The sequence below is a fragment of the Carassius auratus genome, unplaced genomic scaffold, assembly GCF_003368295.1.
Source record: "Carassius auratus strain Wakin unplaced genomic scaffold, ASM336829v1 scaf_tig00215205, whole genome shotgun sequence".
NCBI classification, from domain to species: domain Eukaryota; kingdom Metazoa; phylum Chordata; class Actinopteri; order Cypriniformes; family Cyprinidae; genus Carassius; species Carassius auratus.
In genome coordinates, this window is record NW_020527982.1 from 1,172,919 (window position 1) to 1,192,420 (window position 19,502).

At 36.9% G+C, this 19,502-nt stretch overlaps 1 protein-coding gene across 1 annotated transcript; it reads right to left on the minus strand.

The window, feature by feature from the left end:
* Positions 1–337: 337 nt before the first annotated feature.
* On the minus strand, positions 338–18,979 carry LOC113093947 (monocarboxylate transporter 1-like). The gene is made up of 5 exons (XM_026259560.1): positions 18,849–18,979; positions 9,128–9,420; positions 4,835–4,978; positions 3,947–4,741; positions 338–2,961 (listed from the first exon to the last, which is right to left on the minus strand). Exons 2-5 carry the CDS (start codon positions 9,342–9,344, stop codon positions 2,723–2,725), a joined length of 1,395 nt encoding a protein of 464 aa, XP_026115345.1. The 5' UTR covers positions 9,345–9,420; positions 18,849–18,979; the 3' UTR covers positions 338–2,722.
* Between the last annotated feature and the right edge of the window lie 523 nt (positions 18,980–19,502).

Consider the following 19,502-nt stretch of genomic DNA (forward strand, 5'->3'; position numbering starts at 1 on the left):
TGAACCCATATAGTGACCACATGCTTCATTATCATTATACATATATCCACACCCTGGGAAATAATAGTGGAAATTTTCGATAACTTTCTTTAAGACTTAAGAGGTACATGTCTACATAGAAACTGACTTTAGTTATTATATTTTTTTAAAAGTAATATAGTCACTCAGCTTCTTCATGACCTATAAGCTGCACCAAGGAATTATTTTTTTCTGAATTTCTAGACTTCTCACAGTAATAACACATTTATATTTTTAAAAAGTTTATTGACTTGCTCATCCACACACACACAAATTCAAAACATACAAATTTTCACACGTGATATGGTTAAAAAAAAGAAACCTAAAAGATGAATTTATTTTTCCTCTGTCCTGAATGCCTTGTAAGGGCCAGATTCTACACGCTCTCCTAAATTAATCATGAAATTGTGAGTTTGCATGGAAATCTCTGTGCACAAACACACACAAGTACATACCCCTGTCTCTCTTCACCTCAATCTTTCTGACAGGAGACATTTTAAAAGCACGCTGGTTAGTGTCACTTCTGGCAATACACTGATGGAAAAATGAGAAGAGTTTAAATGCATTGAAAAGCTTTACCCCTTTTTCTCAGGGTGGTCCATTTTCTCTATACAGCAGTATTTTCATTCACACAATTACCAACACTAATAAGAAATCTACCTGCACACCTAGTGGAGTTCAGACGGCTCTGATCCTGTAAGAGAAGTGTAGTCAGAGCAGTGATACTGATCTACTCTGAGATACTGAAAACGAGTTGTTAACACTGCTCGGATTCTCTTTCTGCTGTTTTGTCTAACAGCTGCTGTTATTCGGCAGAGCTCTGAGATCACATCACCAGAGAACTGTATACAAGCATTCATCCCTCAGGACCATACAGATACATTTCTATTTAGGAAAGAGGTCAAGTAAATAGCCTTACACTGTGAATGCTGCATGTGCAGAACTCAAGAGTGTGAATTTGACCTTAAAATGTACAGAATTAAAGTGCACATTAAAAAACTGCCATCTTAGGTGACTAAACAACAACGCTTGAACAGATCTACTCCTTTGCAGAAACTGCTGTGAACCAGCATCTTTGATTCACTTATTTGACCTTATCATCACAATGAATGACAGCTGGCAGAAGGTAGTGGTGCTTCCTCCCTTTTGTTTCAATGTTTTCGAGTTAAATTGGCTCGCTGTAGAAAGTCATGTTGTTTTGTTCTCAGAATCTACAAAGAATAAGATGGCTTGAGAAACAGCTGAAAAATATTCCTTCACCTATTTGAGTTTGTAAAACGAATAAGAACCTTAGTTTTTCAAATAAACGCGTTTGCAGATAACACTAGCAGAACTTTATATTCATATTCTTTATCTCTAGCAAACACAGATTCAGTGCTGTTTTTGTTGCTGGCTCAGTTTTAAAATGAAGCACTACTCTCTTCTTGGTATGAAAGAAAAAAAGCTAATTAATCGCAGACACTACACATCCTCCTGAAAAAAGGTCAGGGGTTGTATTGTTACATGTATGGCTGTTAAATATTAATACTTGCATGTAGATAGACAGGCACTTAAGTAAGGCACAGGATCTGTAGGCAATGGCAACCATATTAAAACTGTTTCTAGACATTTAAAAATAATGTGGTCAAAAAGACAAATGAACACAATTTTAAAAGGATCCCCTGTTGGAATGTAGTGTAACCTAGTGAAATCATCATCATCTTCACTAAATGCCACATGAAACGGAGAAGCTGAAGCACATCACTGGCAGACTTTTCATGCGAAGTGTCTCGAATGAAAACAAGACATTTGCAATATTGTGTCTGTAAAAATTGTAACCACAGAAATCTTCATGTTACAGTACAGAGAGTCTGATAACCAAAGTGAAATCATGATATCACCAGAGCAGGAAGCAGCCTGTCAAAAGAGAAATTAAACATTTGAATTAAACCATAAATTCTACTGCCATGCAAAGGCAAAAAACAGTAATTAAGCATTTACCCTATTTCATACCCTATTTTCACAAGTTTTTGACATGTCCCGTAACAGACTAGATTTCCAAAACTATGTTCAGAGCACAAAAGTTGATAATTTCTGTGTTTTGCCTTTAAATGGCAGTCTAGCAAAGCCTGGGAGTATTTCCATTCAGAACAGGAAAGACTACATAGACATCCTAAAGCAAAACAACTTCACACACAACTAAAAAAAAAGAAAAGAAAAAAAAGAAACGTGTATCCTACATATAATAATGACCTTTAGTCCAAAAACACTATATTTCTAAGATGGAAGACAGACAGAAGAGTCAAAGATCTCTCTTACTTCTATGTCTTCAACTATATGTGTGCATGTTTCATTAATACTCTAAAAGTTTTGAAATGTGTGTTTTGTGGCTTCTTTTAACAGTGCATAACCTCTGTTATTCTGGAGTCAAAAACTAGGAGCGCTCTCATAATGGTTAAAATATATACCACAAAAAGGTGACTTGTGACATTAGGTACAGAGACACTCTCATATGAATCTCGGGAGGGTGAAAGTAATGCCTGAGGTGTGTGTGGGATTGAATAAAGAGAATTTCTTGGCATCATAGTCCTGTGTGCTGTTTTAAACACTGGTTGAATCGTTGAGTAATGCATTAGAGGGGGAATGGATGGCCAAAACCCAAAGACATGGATTGTTGGTGTTTGTCCACATAATATTGTGTGCTTCTCAATTTGGCCACGTCAGATCAAGCATCCAGTGCGCCTCCATTCACCTCCCTTGCCTTCTCGTTCAGGACATTGTCTATGTTGGTTTCTTCATCCTTCTCTTCCTGTCTAGTTCTTCTCTCCTCCTCCCTCTTCTCTTTGTCCAGTAGCCGGTAGTTGATTCCCATTCCCACGAACAAGAATACGCTGGCAATCACCAGGATGGCTCCACAAGCCTGATATGTGTATTTATAATCACCATAATCATCATTGAGTTTTCCTGCAGAAATAGAAGTCAAGGACAAACAGGTTTGTCAGGCTCTTTTACACATGAACTGGAACAGGATATATTATGAAATTCAGTGATTAATTCAATTGAAGTTTAAATGTAACTTTTAAGTAGGTTCTAACAGTAATAATAACATTAATTAATCTTAAAATTACTTTTAATATATTTCTATATTTATTATACAACTTTATAAAATCAAATATGTTTATATTTTTGATAAAAGGGTATTTTTTACATTTAGTCAATATTTTGTCATATTTATTAGTTTTGGTATTCTAGCATTTTACAGCAAATATTTAAGCATTTTACATATGTAATTTGAGTAATAATCACTTTAAAATATTGATTATTTTTCATTTTAATATGAATTTGTATATATTAATATGTTTTTTATAAATATTATATTTAGTCAATAATGTCATGTCGAAATTCATTCATTCATTTTTATATTAACATTATTAATATTAATGTAACGGTATCTAATGTTATATAGCAATATGTTTCACAAAAATCTACTTTAAATTCAGCCAAAATTAAACCAAATATTCAAGCATTTTACACATTATAAAATAATAAAAATTGTTTATAAATGATAAAATTATTATTGTTATTTCATTTTAATATTTCATTTTATATATTAATATTTAAGAAAATATAAAATGTATCCTTAAAAATGTTGATGTTCAACTAAAATGACACTCCTTTAATCATAAATAATTCAATTAAACTGAATATTCAAACACTTTATATATTAAATGTAAACGTGCATTTTATTTTATTTATTTTATCATCATTTACCCTAATGTAAAGACCTGCATGACTTTTCTGTGGAACATAAAATGGTCAATGGTAACCATAATGTTTTCTTTTTTTTTTGTGGAAGTAAAGTCATGCTGGTTTGGAATGACATGAAGGTAATGTCAACTGCCAACTTTGTGTGGACCATGAAGTGAAAAGGATTTACACTCAGTCTTACCCAGTAACGGAGGACTCAGCAGCACAGGCCCACACTCCACAATGGTGACCAACCCGACAGCACTGGAGAACTTCTGAGTGCCCACCAGGTCCATGAGAGTCTCAAACAGCACGGAACTCAGCCAGCCGAATGCCATACCGAAAAACACTGCATAAATGGCAAAACCCACAAAATCGGTGGAGATTGGTGCCAACAAGTGGCAGACGCCATTATACAGCACAGATGCGGCGAAGAAGTACTGGATACGTGGACGGACCCAGCGAGTGTTGGCCACCAAGCCCATGGACGGTCGAGCGATCATGTCAGTGAAGGCCAGGATGGACAACAAGAACGCAGCCTTATCCTTGGAAATCTCTTTACTCTTCGCATAGTTACTCAGGAACACCAGGGGTGTAAAGAGGCCGAAGAACATGATGACATTTCCGAGCAGGTACAGCAAGAAGCCTCGGTGAGTGAACAGGGTCAGATCCAGGTAGCTGTTGATGGTCTGAATGCATGTTTTTTTCTCTTGGGGTTTGAGCTCTCCATTCTGTTTTGGACTGGCAGGTTGTGGTTTTGGTCCAATGGGTCGCATTAGTGACCCCGCAACACAGCAGTTCAGCAAAGCTCCGCCCAGAATGAGGAAACTGCCCCTCCACCCAAACTGATCATACAGCCAGCTGTTCAGCGGGGCAAGGGTGGACAAGAACACTGGGCTGCCCGCCATCGCGATGCCATTAGCTATTGGCCGGCGCTTGTAGAAGTATTTGCCAATCATGGTCAATGCTGGATTCAGATTAAATGACAAACCCAGTCCTAGTAACGGGAGAAAACAGATTCAGAAAAACGATTCAGACACTTTCACTATTTAATTGTACCCACATGATGCATGTCATTCAGTGTACTTACCACCTATAATTCCCACACAGAAGTAAAGACCCTCCACTGTGTTACAGAAGGATGCGGCGATTAATCCTGTGCCAGACAGACAGCCCCCGACAATCATGATTGGCCGACTACCATACTTATTCACCAGAATACTGCTGATCGGTCCTGTTGAGAGAATACAGGTTGGTTAAAAAAAAAAAAAAAAAATTACACACACACACATAAAAAACAAAATCTTATTCATAGCTTAAAAAAAATAAATAAATAAATAAAAATAAAAATAAAATAAAATAATAAACATAAAACACACCAGAATGGTAATCATTTAATAATTCTTATTTTATATTCTATTCTTTTTTTTGAAAGCTTGAAAACCTAAAGAGAAAACAGGTGAGTTTTAAAAAAGTAAGAAACTAAAACCTAATATGCAGCCCTGTTATCCATTGGGATATTTTTTACATTTAATTCATGTTTATTCAGTTTTTAGAAAGCAGGAAAATAAATGCTTTAAACTGTACTCATTTTTTTAGATAAATACAATTTAATAAATCACCAGAATGAGTAACAATTTAGAAATTCTTTTAATATTCTATCCATTTTATATGACAATGTCCATTTGATATGCTTTTACAAAAATCAACTTGAAAAAAACAAGGTGTATATATAAAAAAAAGGCTTAACCAATAAAATATTACTGAAGATTTAATAAAAAATAAGCTAAATAAAAAGCAAAAATAAATGAAAGAAGTAAAACCATTAACAAAAAGGCCTCACAGGGTTGCACAATTTGTAAACCTCGGATCAAATAAATAGAATACAAAACAGCTCACATAATATCTACTTTGTCCTCCTGAGGCTGACAACCAACATTTTACCAACGATTTGTTGCAAAAGAAAAATCTCTTCGTTTCAGGCCGCATTTAATACCCTTTTAATGCTGCACTCACATAGTTCCACCACATGATGGCATCACAACAGAAGTCACTCGCACCAGCAGGACTGCAGGAGGACACAGCACACTATTTAAAGGAAGGAAACTGATACTTCACTACATGACATGATCAACTGAGCTCGTGTGAAGCAGAAAAACATAAGCAGCAGAATGAGACCAGCCTCCAGCAACCAGAACAGGAACTTGCCATTTCTGTGCGTCTTTGTGTGTGGCAATTCATTTCAGTTAACTTACCTCCAACATTATGTAAACCAAACACAACCAGCAGCCTTATATAACCTTCCTTTTTGCAACACAATTACTGGAAGTTCCCTCGCTAATACAATAGCAAGCTATACTAATAATATACTTGAATATAGTAATAATAATAATAATAATTCCTTACATTTATATAACGTTTTTCTAGGCACTCAAAGTGCTTTACATTGTCAGAGGGGTATCTCCTCATCCACCACCAGTGTGCAGCATCCACCTGGATGATGCGACAGCAGCCTTAGTGCGCCAGAATGCAAACCACACACCAGCTTATTAGTGGAGAGGAGAATCAACAGATATGGGGATTGTTAGGACCCATGATGGTCAGAGGCCAATAGGCGAATTCAGCCAGGATGCCAAGGTCACACCTCTACTCTTTTAGAAAGACATCCTGGGATTTTGAATGACCACAGAGAGTCAGGACCTCGGTTTAACGTCTCATCCGAAGGACGGGTACTTATTGACAGTATCGTGTGCATTAGGACCTACAAAGACCCCTGGGTGAGCACCCCGTGCTGGCGTCACTAGCACCTCTTCCAGCAGCGACCTAGTTTGCCCAGGAGGTCTCCCATCCAGGTACTGACCAGGCTCAGCCCTGCTTAGCTTCAGTGGGAAACCGGTCTTAAGCTCCAGGGTGATATGGCTGCCGGCTATAATAGTATTTTATTTTTTATTTTTTTACATACCTGAGCTGTACTGTGGCAGTAATAAATGTGGGTGTATTCTAAAAGAGGCAGGTTTTCTTGATGAATAAATAAACTGTTTGGTAGTCAGTGCTTTGCTTTTCTTGTGAAAGGCTCCATTTAGACCAATGAGAGTTGAATAACTTCCACTTACAAGGCAAAACTCCACATCCTTTTAAAAAAGCTTGTTTGGTCAACATGGTAATGAAGACTTTTAAATGAGAAACACAGAAGAGACACAGTGATGTTTGGCACGGTTCCACTAATAACCAAACCTATATTAGACAAATCCATCACAGTGTTATTGAGAAAGTCTGAAACTCCATAAAAACGTAATAGCAAATAATAGTGTGTACATACAACCCAAGCGAATGCTAACATTTCAAATAGCTTTAAAAAAGGCTACATAAACAGTTTACCTTAGCGTACAGAAATGTATAGACAAAAGGCACTAAAATTGTTATAAATTCTTACTTAAAATGAAATATCTGCAAACTTTACATGTGCCAGTTCACCATAAAATCTAATCTTTCATCAGGAGGAGAAACTTTCCTTTTGGTTTCACGCAGCCAATGAGAGTCCAAAGCAATTTATCTGTCCCCCAATCACATTCCTCGAATTAATTTATTCTGACAGGCTTTGTGTAGCACCAAACGGGCCATCACTTCCAGTCCCAAAAAGAGACAAAGGCAGCAGTGATCCCAAAGAATACACACATAAACGATTATATAAACTGGTTCAGAGAGACGGGAGAGTCAGCAGAGGATACGGTTCAGACATTCAGTCGGAGAGCTACTTGTGCTTTTACGGCGAGGATTTCAAATGTACAACTCACAGGAGCAGCACTGTGACTCCTACTGAAAATCAAACGCTTTACAAGGCTGAAAACAGCCAGTGATGTGGCCACAAAGAGATATTACATGGCATAACATGAGCCAAGGGAAACTGGTCAGAACACACACGCACACACGCACACGTTTGTTTTTGTGAAAAGTGGGGACATCCCATAGGCGTAATGGTTTTTATAATGTAGAAACTGATTCTATCGCCCTTCACCAACCCTACCCCTAACCCTCACAGGAAACTTTGTGCATTTTTACTTTCTCAAAAAAACTAATTCTGTATGATTTATAAGCGTTTTGAAAAATGGGGACATGGGTTATGTCCTCATAAGTCACCCTCTCCTTGTAATACCTGTGTCATACCCATGTCATTATACAAAGTTGTGTCCGTAATATGTCACAAAAACATGCCCACACACACACACACACACACACACACACGATCTCGCTCAGAATGATTCTGGATCTTGAAAAAAAGTACAGGACTAAAGGGCCTCAACACTAGATTGTGTTCAAATCACTTTTCATTCCTTCATTCATTCATTCTTTCCCAAATTGGAGTCTATGAGGGAAGGGCAGAGAGTTTGTGAGTTTACAAATTATTAAATCGTTAAAGTGTATAATTCAATTAAATAAATGCTTTATTAAAAATAACAAAACATGCTAGTCATGTATGTTTACATTTTTTAAATATGAACTTAAAAGTGGTACTGAAGTAAATGTTTCAGATCAACAGTGTTCAGCAGACTACAAAGTCATTTGCAGAACATTTACATTTATTAACCTTTCACTTTTCTTTTCCAAAGACAAGCATACTTAAACTAACTGGTTCAAGAAAGAAAAAAAGAGCATCTCTCTCTCTCTCTCTCTCTCTCTCTCTCTCAGGTTATGTGACTGGAAGAGCCTCTTTGTTGAGTTCAGGGTACGTGCACAGCCACATGTACATAATGAAGTCTGTGTTTGGAAACCACTGACATGTTCCACTTCAGGAAGTGGCATCATCAGTCTACACTGTCCTCAGTCAAATTCTCTATTACGTGACTGACTGAAAATATTAGTCATACTGGAAGTTCATGTTTGGATCCTCCCTAGTATGGCGTGAAGTGACTCAGCAACACTTCAAACCCTAAACAAAAAAAATCTTTGCCCTTACTCTCAAACCTGGCTAGGCATCTCATCAATTGCCTTTGCAGTTAAAAAATTAACACATTAATTACACAGAAGTAGTGAAGTGTAGTTTAACAGTCTGATCAGGACAGCATTCTGGGTGACTGCCTGCAAGGACATCAGGTTAGAAACCCAGTTTAAACATGCCTCTACACAACCAGCAATGCACATTAGTAGCAAAAAGCATGTCAGGGTTTAAACACACAGCTGTGTTTCAGTCCTGAACTCATTTTACTCTACCAGAACACAACCCCAACAGAAATTAAACCTCTGCAGAGAGAGCGATGCTCAAAATACAGAATTTAACAATTCACAGTTTTCAGTCATGTGACTTTTAATTAAATTCTCCCAGAGAGATAAAGAAGTAGAGTAAGTACCAGGATGGACAGAAGTGACAGCAGTAAATGGAACTGACCTCCTCCATACATGACAGCCAGCATGATTGATGAGATCCATGACACTTGGCTGCTGGTGGCATTGAAGATCACCTCGATGTCTTTGAAGAACACGGTGATGGACTTGGGGAAGGCATAGGAGAAGCCAATGCTGATAAAGGCCCCTACCACCACTGCCCAGCCCCAGCCTCCCTCAGGAGGAGTGTAGCCCACCGGCCCTCCTATCGCTGGCGCCATCTTTACACACACACGCTGACGGCGAAGACGACGAAGAAGAGACGGATCAGCTGAGCTTCAAGCGCACTGGATCAGTCTGTGAGGAGAAAAGGAGAAGGATTTACAGCAGAGCGCACACAAGCACAGACTGAAAGAGAGAAGATTCACACAGTAGTTCTCAACCCATGTGAACTGTGTCAGATACTAGTCCACACTGGCTGAGATTGAGCTCAGGGAAAGTTATCCACGCGGACAGAGCAGGAGCACAGCATGTGAATGAACCAAGCATGAACACAAACACTGTGTAAAACAGCTTGTAGTTTGAGCAGAACTGCTTTAGAAAGTTACTTTTAAACTGAGCTGATGTCAAAATACACAAACATACAAGACCTGAACACATCAATTGTCCTTTCCCCCACAAGTAACACAGAGAATAGGCTTAGATGCCTTCACACACAGAACAGAGTCCCTCAGGCTTCAGTGCACAGAAAACATTCATTTGAGCACGAAAGTCATGTTCTCAGCCTGTTGTGTGTGCTCAGGGAGAAAGGCTAAATCACTCCAATTGCCCCAGAGAGGAGGAAGGGCAATATATCAGAGAGGATAAAACATGGGGGTAACGGCTTTTAATTAAGTCCTCTCAATGTTGCACTGTTTCAGGCAGATTCTATTTGTGCACTCGGAAAGCTGCTATGATGCAACTACTGTGAAGTATAGTGTGGAGCATTGTGTATTTTCAGGGTCTGCTTGGAAATATTTGGATTTTGAAATTGTAACTTAAAAAATATTATGGGTGAGAACTGATTAAAATAATTGGTTTTGAAACATATTCTTCCATACATCAAAAAGTTTTAGTGAATCACTATAACAATGGGCATTTTAAACAAATAAATGATATCCAGTGATGTCTGGTTTGGTTTTTAGCTCTAGGTTAGCTATAGGATAAATTGAGAATAATATACTTTATGTCTGAGCAAGGATTACAATGTTGTTTCGTTCTGTGTTAAAAGGTTATATGGTTTTTGCAGAATCATGGTACTTTGTCAAGGCCTGCTGATGCTTGTCTGAAAAAGCGAAAAGCATGAGAGTGTACAGTTACACTCCCGCCATTCAAAGGATGAAGGAGAGATTTAACAGTTTTGGGTAATTTTTTGTGAAGTCTAACACAGTGAGCAGTGTTTAGCTGCCAAAAGTAGTGGCTCAGTGGTCAGCACAGCACAGCTTTTGTAATGCCACCAGACCAGACACAGCTGGGAGCTCTAGTTGAACATAGCAAACAGAGTTTGCTACACTACCGTATATCTTGACCAAGAGCTGCACGATTGACTGACATCAAAAGTGACCAACCACTTGCTTTTACATTAAAGGCATCTCTTTTCTGCCATTAGGCCACATGATGTTCTTAAGAGAGCAACAATCTGTTTGATTTAAAAAGCACAATTAAAACAACACAATGTTGACCAATGTACTGTACAATCTCACATTAAAAAAATTTGATGTTATATACAGCCAAAATATTACAGAGTTGCCCAGTTAACAATGATTTGTGAAATATGTGATATATCTAAGTAGTAAGGATGCCATAATTCTCAATTTAGCCTATTATTGAACCGTTCAGTACAACATTCACGGTTCAATACGTGCCAATCGCATGTTTGCCTCTAAATTCACATGGATTTGAAAAAGCAACAAATGCCAAACTTCTTCCCTCGCCATTTCTAAACCTGTTGATCAACAAAAATATTCTAACATGTTTTTACTCCACAAAATACATCAAATGTTTTGAAATATCTGCCTTTTGTAATCTGATGTGGCTTCATATTCCAGAATGAAGCAGAGAATATATTCTATGTTGATTAGCAATGGATTATATACTTTATTGTGAAATTACCCGAGATGGCTTGAAGAACACAAACTATATATTGTCGTAGTTGAGTGTTTGTCTTTATATTTCATATTTCAAAACTTCATTTTTATTGAGTTACAGTGATAGATGAATGCCTTTGTCAGTATTAAGACTTTCCCTGAATTAGTTATTAGTTCTATCGCCTCTGTGATGCATAATATTTTCAGTATGAATGAAACATTCATGTGTTTATAGCACTCCGTAATGGCCAATCCAATCTATTTTGGGTAAAATGTTGAAAAAACAAAACAAAAACTGATAATCCATGTTTTTCTCTAGTTTAAAGAGGTGTATTTATTGTTGTTGTTACCGTAATTGGTTTTAAAAATCTCATTTTAAAATAACACACAAAAAACCCTCTGATGTGCCAAGCATCAGAATCACACCGAACTGAAAAACGTGGTTTAATTAAAAAAAAAAAAAAAACCTAGGTATGTACTGAACTGTGGGCTAACTGTGTTGTTGCATCCCTCCTCTTCAAGCATTAAGACACATTTTACATCACTGCCAGTGCCAACATTGAAATCCTGAACACTCATGTTCTGAGAAAGGAACTCCTTCTGACGTCAACAGTTTCAAAAAGCAGCTTCCTCTGGTGCCCAGGATAACGTCCTTACTGGCTCTCACAGATATTTACACAACTATACTATCTTCTGCCTTGCCAAATCTTAAATCATAGTCCAAAAAAGTACAAGGAAAAAATTAATAGATCTTAAACTCAGTGTGAATTGCTTCTGCAAACCTCTTATTTCAGGGTGAAATGAAAAAGACGGGACTTGACCATCTATTTCTATAATATTTTTAATGTTTTTCAAAGTTTCACAAACTGACCAAAAAGCTGCATTAAGAAAAAGAAACTTGATTTTATGTCAACCTGCATGTGACGTTTCTATCCAGTATGTGATATTAATCCTCTTGAATTAATGCGGTCTTCTGCACAAACATCTGCGGTCAGTCGAGCTCATATACACGCTAGCTAGACTGTTCTGGGAACAAACCGAGAGCTCTCCAACTTCCCTGTGATGTTTTATTGGTGACTACTGCACAAGCTTTGGTTGGCCAGTGAAGTGATGCATTGACTCATCCTCTTAATCCTAACTGGTCTGCAAATCTACCAAACAATTTCACCAGCTGCTGATTTGAGATTTCTTGGGATGAGTATGAGTATACGCTCCTACACAAACTGAACTAATAAAACCTCTGCTCTGAGATTCGAAGCATCCGCAGACTTGAGGACTTTAAAGTGCTGATCTGTTTCCTAACACACTTCAACGAGGCCCGTGAGGGAACAGAACGCCAGCAGAGTACCAGATCAGCTGGAGGCAGATCCTGCAGAAACGTATGCATGTAATCTTGCTGAAACAGGAAACACTAAGGTGTGTGTGTGTTGGGACCTAAAATAAGCGTTTTTGTTTTCTGCTGACTTTGCATATGCCCTCATAAGAGCAGTGCAGTTTAACCGGTGTACAGTTATTTAGAAATCATTAATAAAGTGTATGACTCCATGCTAATATTAAATAGTCTGTAAATCTCCCAGCATGCTTCAGTATGGCCCAATTAAGCCATGAACAAGCTCTTTCCTCCAGAGACTGCAGTATTGGACAGGCAACTGGTTCAGTGGTCTCCTGAGAGTCTTGAGAGGTCCTGAACTGCTCTCCATTGTGGATCTCTCTCTGTGTGGGTTTGTGTGTATCAGCCAGGCTCTTTATATCCCCAAGACCTTTAAGTTAGCATCCATCTACCAAGATTCATCTATTTGTATTATGTATATAATGTTAAATCAGACTGAAAGTAATTACATTTCAAACACTGTGTCCATTAACCTCCATCTGTTACGCAGGTGACATTTAGTCTACCTTCCAACCTCTTAATGGTTGGCATAAGTTTGTAGAAGTGGATTTTCCAGTCCTCTCTGACACAGACCATAACAGATCACAGAGAATAAACCTATCATCAAAATATGCAGCACACGAGTAGTACACATTTCTGAGATGCTTGAAAGAATAACAAAACCCCAAGAATTTTTAAGAAATTGCTGTAGTGTACATAAATAAACCTTCAATTCAGCCACCATCAAATCATCTGTAAACACTAAATGCATCTTTCTAGAATGTTTAAACGACAGCGCAGAAAGGCCAGTGACAGTATACAATTTGAAATGGCTGGAAAGATTAAATAAGAGAAATAATGGATGACGCAGTCACTCACTTAGAGACTATAAGGGTTTAATATGGCCAATAACAACTGTCTAGAGCTCTGAATGTTATACAGCTCTATTGACTGTTCAACAAGTTCATCAAGTCATAAAAATGAGAGGCCTCGGCTATGTTCAGACTACAACACTACTCTAACTATTGCTTAATTCCATAGGAAGTATACATATTGTACTTACTATGCTAATTTCTTTATCGACAGAATACCAAGATAACTATTTGAACTATTTTACATTTTATAGCCACTGTGATGGAGCCATGTCTTTGACTCATTATAGGACTCATGACTGGACTGCCCAAAGTTACGACATAATGTGAAATAATCATTCTAATTTTCCAGATGTTAACTGGACACCACTTGCTAAATTATACATGCACTTTTTTTAAAACAAAATACACTATGCAGAGAGTCAGAGGCTCCTCTAGCTCCCCCTTTCTCTTTCCTTCTCAGGAAATATTTTACATACATATTGGGTACAATTAACTATGTGTTTTTACCATCCTTCATCTATTTTGTACCCAATTCAAGTGTAACCGTAACAAAATATTGTTATTAAACCATTTCAATTCATAATTATGTGCTAACTAGTCTTGATTCAATTTTAACTTTGAAGTGCTACCTATTGCAATACAATATAGTCACTTAATAGCAATGCTCTCCCACATATTTAGCTATTGTAACCACGCTTATTTCCGTCGTTGGTATAAGTGGCAGTGGGTGGTAATAGACTAGAAATTTACAGTTTTATAACATTGTGCTGATAACGTTTCTTCAATCCTACAGCCTGAACCTCTGTAGGCAAACCACCCTTACACTCCTATAGCCCATTTCAATTCATACTTGGTGTAAACCCTGAGTTTAATGATCTTATCTAACCAATTGACAACAGATGCATGACAGCTGGCTGCATCTCAAAAGAAGGAAGTGACTGTTGTCAAAATTAACAAGTTTGTTTTTTCTTGGAATTTACAAGTTAAATGTTAAACAAGTTAATATTTAGTCATTTAATGGTTAAAAGGTCAGTGGAAAGTGTGATAAAATTCAGGTTAAAGACACTATGCCAATATTTCTAGTAGAGAAGGTCAACTTTTCAGTTGTATTGAACATTTAAAGATTGCAGCTAAACTACCCTCATGTTATTCTATACCTGTAAAACTGACTTGCAAAAAAAAAAAAAAAAAACCCTCTTGAAAAAAATAACAACATTAAAGTGTCACACCAAGACTTCTGAACCCATTACAATTTCATGTTGAACAAATTGAAATGTATGTCCTTTTTGTTTTACTGAAAATACATATTCTCTTTTAAGTGGGTTATTGAGAGAAGTGATTCATGAACAAATCATTTATTGTATGGCTTCAGAAGACTTATAAACAATAGCTTATAATTATATAGAAAAGAACGGCTAGTTCATTATTTAAATTTCACCTTTGGTGCTCCACAGTAAAAAGGGAAGCATAAACAATAATACACAATGATGACATTAGTAAAAATTACTTTTTTCCCCCCATTTGATTTCTGGGATATTTTTGCAACGCCCCTGAAGAAATCTTCACATCATTTCCTCTTCTTAAGAAATCTGACACAGAACACCCAACATCTGTGTTACAAAACAAGTGAATCACACAAGAAATCAATTCATTGCTGCATAACGTGTGGCCTTTAATCAGAAACCGGACTTTTTTGCTGACATTCATTTTAGAAAAGTGCGAACTACAGGTAATAGTTAATTGAAGCCAAAGGCCTTGTAAAGTCTATCAGACAGATGGCATTTTTCACAGTCACTCTTCTCTCACTCTCAGCAAAAGCAGCAAGAATGTTACTGAATGACATACTGTATTCAAGAGCTATATTGTCATATGTGCTACTAGTACACTAATATTATTACTTTGTTTACTTTATTCATTCATTCATGGAACCAAGTACACTTATTCAAACCAGGTTATTTGCTTCTAAAAACAGTTGACTGCTCTGTATTACACCTGATGGAAATCTAAAAGTGGGCCCACAATCACTCAATCCACAGAGAACCATTTTTGTGACCCAGATCAATTATTTACAGTGAAATAAGTAGCACACACACAGTAACAAATAAGGAATAACCACCAAAAAGAGTTTAACAGGCACATACACATACAAAGACATGAACATCACTTGCCCTGTCAAAGTCTTGAGGCGTGAGAGGTGAGTTTAAACACTCCTCCATCATTCAATAGTTTCTGACTACAATAAATCTCTCTCTTCAGGGCTCTGATAAGGAAACATTTGCCTAACGCACAATATACACTTACATATGAGGAGCGGTTGCAATTTAAAGCAGTAATTCAACTCAAATATGAAAATTACTTTGACAAAGACAATGAAAATAAGTTTTGAAACTCTGTGGGAATTTATATAAAACATGCATTTTACTAGATATGAATATTTTGTCATGTAGAAATTGTATTAAAAAAAAACTTATCTAGTAAATATTTTCTATCCTATTCTTGGAAAACAACAACAATAAAAAACAAAAACAAAAAAAAACCTAGCTACAGCCATAGTTAAACTATGTTAAGTGTACCAAACCTGTGGTTTATAACCTTACAATTACTAGTTTACATAGGATGTATAATGTAACCTATTTTATATTATTTAGGCATTCACTGGCTATAGTTTGACAACGCTCTAATTCAACATGCCATGTGAAGACAATCTAACTTAACATTTTCTTATATTGATGTTGTTCATTTCTTACTCCTTAAGAGTTCATCGGGCTCTTAATGATTTAACCTATGCAATATCTGAAGGCCAGTTTTTTTCCATCACTCATCGCAGAATCTTTTTACACAGGGCTTTTGATTCGGACTTGTAGCTACTCGCCATCTTCTGAAAATGTACCATAGTTCTTAACAGCATTTGTTATAATAAGGCTAGCCTATTATTCATCACCCGGCCAATAATGATTTTTTTTAATTATTAATCTATCTAGCATTTTCTTATGAAAAACCACAGCCTACAATAGCTACAACATGCCACAGTAGTGATAGAAATCTGTAGGGAAAAATCAATTCCTTTAACAGATTATCGATTTATAAATTCTACATCAAGTTCAACAAAATAAGTCTACAATGAAATGCGATAAATTCTTCTGGTAAAGGTGGTCATGAGTATTTTAAAAAGAGTTTCATATATGTGCCTTTTTTAGATCGTGTTCGACTTTATCCATAGCATTTTAAAGTGCCAATTTCTCAAAAGAATTAATAAATAAATAAATTTTGCACATTTTACCAGCAACTTCGCGATAGGAATTGCTCATGCAAATCTGATCTCACTTTAAGCATGCCACTCGTGCACAATTAAAAGAACTGTGCTGCAGCAATATTGTGCTGATAACTGCTCCATTCGGTTTGTATTTGAAGTTACTGATTATAAAAGCACTGAAGTCGTGATTAATTAACAGCCTGATTCTAGGATTTCCATTTACCATGGTATAAATATTTAGGGGTTGGAGGGGGATTTGTACTTGCAATTTTGCAATTAGTTCCCCCAACCCCCATCCTCCTTCCCCCCCAGGCAACCCCCCATCACTGCCTGTGAGACTATACACATAGATCTGCCAAACGAACACAGAATGGCACTATAATTAGTGTGTAGTTGTCAAAGCAACAAACATCACTTAAAGAACAATACCTGTAAAGAAATATAATAGCCATAACTGTGTGCTATGGAGACTATTTGGCACCATGCATAAATCAATTCAACTCAGTACTCTTTATCAGTCTTGTGACACCTGAATTGTTGAACAATTGCAGCTCTACCTTCCACAACCTCAATTTCGTCCTTGTGTGAGTTTGATCAAAAACAAATTACATGTGACCGCTGAACTTGACATTAAATCACGGTGTAGGTTACGTCAATCTGCTGGATATCAAAAAACAATAACACCCCAAACAAATGGACTTTTAAGCAAACATTACAGCAAAACATTACAGACCCAGTTTGATTGATGGGACATTGCCACACTCTCAAGAGGCAAAAGTTGAATGTGATGTTGCATCACAAAGCTAATACTGATAAGATACAGAAGCTGCTTTTTTGTAAAATGATGTTTTTAGATATATTTTGGGTAACTGGGATGCATCTCATGCTCGAGTTCACTTTCCATAGGCTCAAATTCATATTATAGTTAATTCATAATATATACTGGTTTCTATATCTTGTGCCACACAGAGACTTGAGTGGCACCTATATTGTGCTCCTATTGCTCTCTGCAATCTTTCTACCAACCATCATTCTTCTCCATGCTACTCCTAAACTGAGTAGGGATCTATTTGATTCAATCTGAGATTACCTACATTGAACCTTATTAAATTTGCTTGATGATACCAATAAGTTAATGATGCAACATCATAGATGTTGAAACTTTCAACTGCAATAAAAATTTTAAACTACATCAGTTTATCTTTAATAAGAATCCTTTGTACATATAAAAATGACTTTATGCAGTTAGTTAGCATTTTAGTTTTGGCATTTCAGACAAATATACTAGTGGAGTTTGCTTAGAACTTTTTGTTTATTCAAAGTTTTGGTTTCCAGTGGAAGTGAAAGCTGTGCTATAATTTAGCTAAACACAAGTAGAGGGTTTCAGAAGTCAGAGTCAATCGGTGTTTTTCCCTCACTCACTTTACATCTACGAGCTGCTTAGTGACATTGGTTGAGAAGATAGAGGTTTTATAGATTTTAGACTACAAGCCACTCAGTGTTTCGAAAACCAATGAGATGCATTCCAAGATTGAATTTTTGGCCATCATATACCCTAAAACACTGCACATGGATGGATACACGCTGAAATCCTTTCTAGGTAGGAATCTCATTAGCTTTTGATGCAGACATAAATTCCTCATAATTAATAATAATAATAATAATAATAATCTTCAAATAAATTATTTAAAAAAATTGTTCAAAGTGATAAAACAAGGTATGTGATCAGATGCTGTTTTAAATAACTATTATCATTTTATTTAGTTTAACATTTTTTCTCTCATATCATCACACATTGCGGACGCTTAGCGTCAAAAGGTGAGAAGAGGAAGCAACGTGACAATGGAGATCCGCTTGTTCTTAAGAGAAGGGTTTTCTCCGATTATGGTGGGTCACAAAACCCCTTTTCACCCACCAGTCTATCTCTAATCGGCACAATGTCTCGATCTGCCAGTCTGCGTACTACAACATCGCGAATGAGGTAACTAACCCAAAACACTGTACTGAGAGGTGATCACAAAGAGAGCTGCTCACTACCTCCAGAGTTCAGGTAAACTCATTATGTTCTTCTAAAGCTCTAGAAGCGCAGTTAATGGACCCCCACTCTCTCCGGTAGCTGTAGGACCAAGTTGTCCTTGTAAAAGCGCCCATGAAACACATACCTGCGCTTTTCATTCACCAAGACTGGTTGAAAGTTCACGCTATCCGTCTCCGATGTGCGGCTCCGAGTCACTGAGAAGCATGGAGAGCTCCGAAAGTCTCCGTGGATGTAGTGTTTGAGTTTCCCATCCGCTCCACTCTTCATAGTAGCCTAACCCTGCTGCACATGCGCACACTTGCTGCTCGGCCCCACGAGCGCATGTTGTGCAATAGTCTCCAGTTAGGCGCGTTCGACTTGAAGCAGCGCTACAATAAATGATGACTGTAGACATCAAAGTACCGTAAGAGCGATAAGAGAGCACACGCATGCATTCGAATCGCTCTCGCGGTACTTTTATGTCATACAATGATCATTCTGTGCGAAGTCGAACGCGCCAAATGACACGGGGTTATGACGTTAAAACCTCACCGGGACCTTTTGAAGTTTAAGTTATATAGCCGATCATTTGTAGTTGTACTGTAAATTAAGTAATATATAAAAATTAAAAAAAAATCAATACAATAAGTACAAGTTTAATTTTAAAGTTGTGTTCAACACTGAAACGTGATCAAAACTTATTATATATATATATATATGTATATATACAATATATTAAACTGAGAAGGAAAAAATAAGATATTGAGAAGGTAAACATAATATATTTAAGTACTAAGTG

Coding starts and splice junctions, on each gene's coding strand:
- LOC113093947 (XM_026259560.1), bottom strand. CDS start 9,344: ATGGCGCCAGCGATAGGAGGGCCGGTGGGCTACACTCCTCCTGAGGGA. Junction 4,742..4,834: donor CTGTGTGGGAATTATAGGTG/GTAAGTACACTG, acceptor TCCCGTTACTAG/GACTGGGTTTGTCATTTAAT. Junction 2,962..3,946: donor GCTGAGTCCTCCGTTACTGG/GTAAGACTGAGT, acceptor CTATTTCTGCAG/GAAAACTCAATGATGATTAT.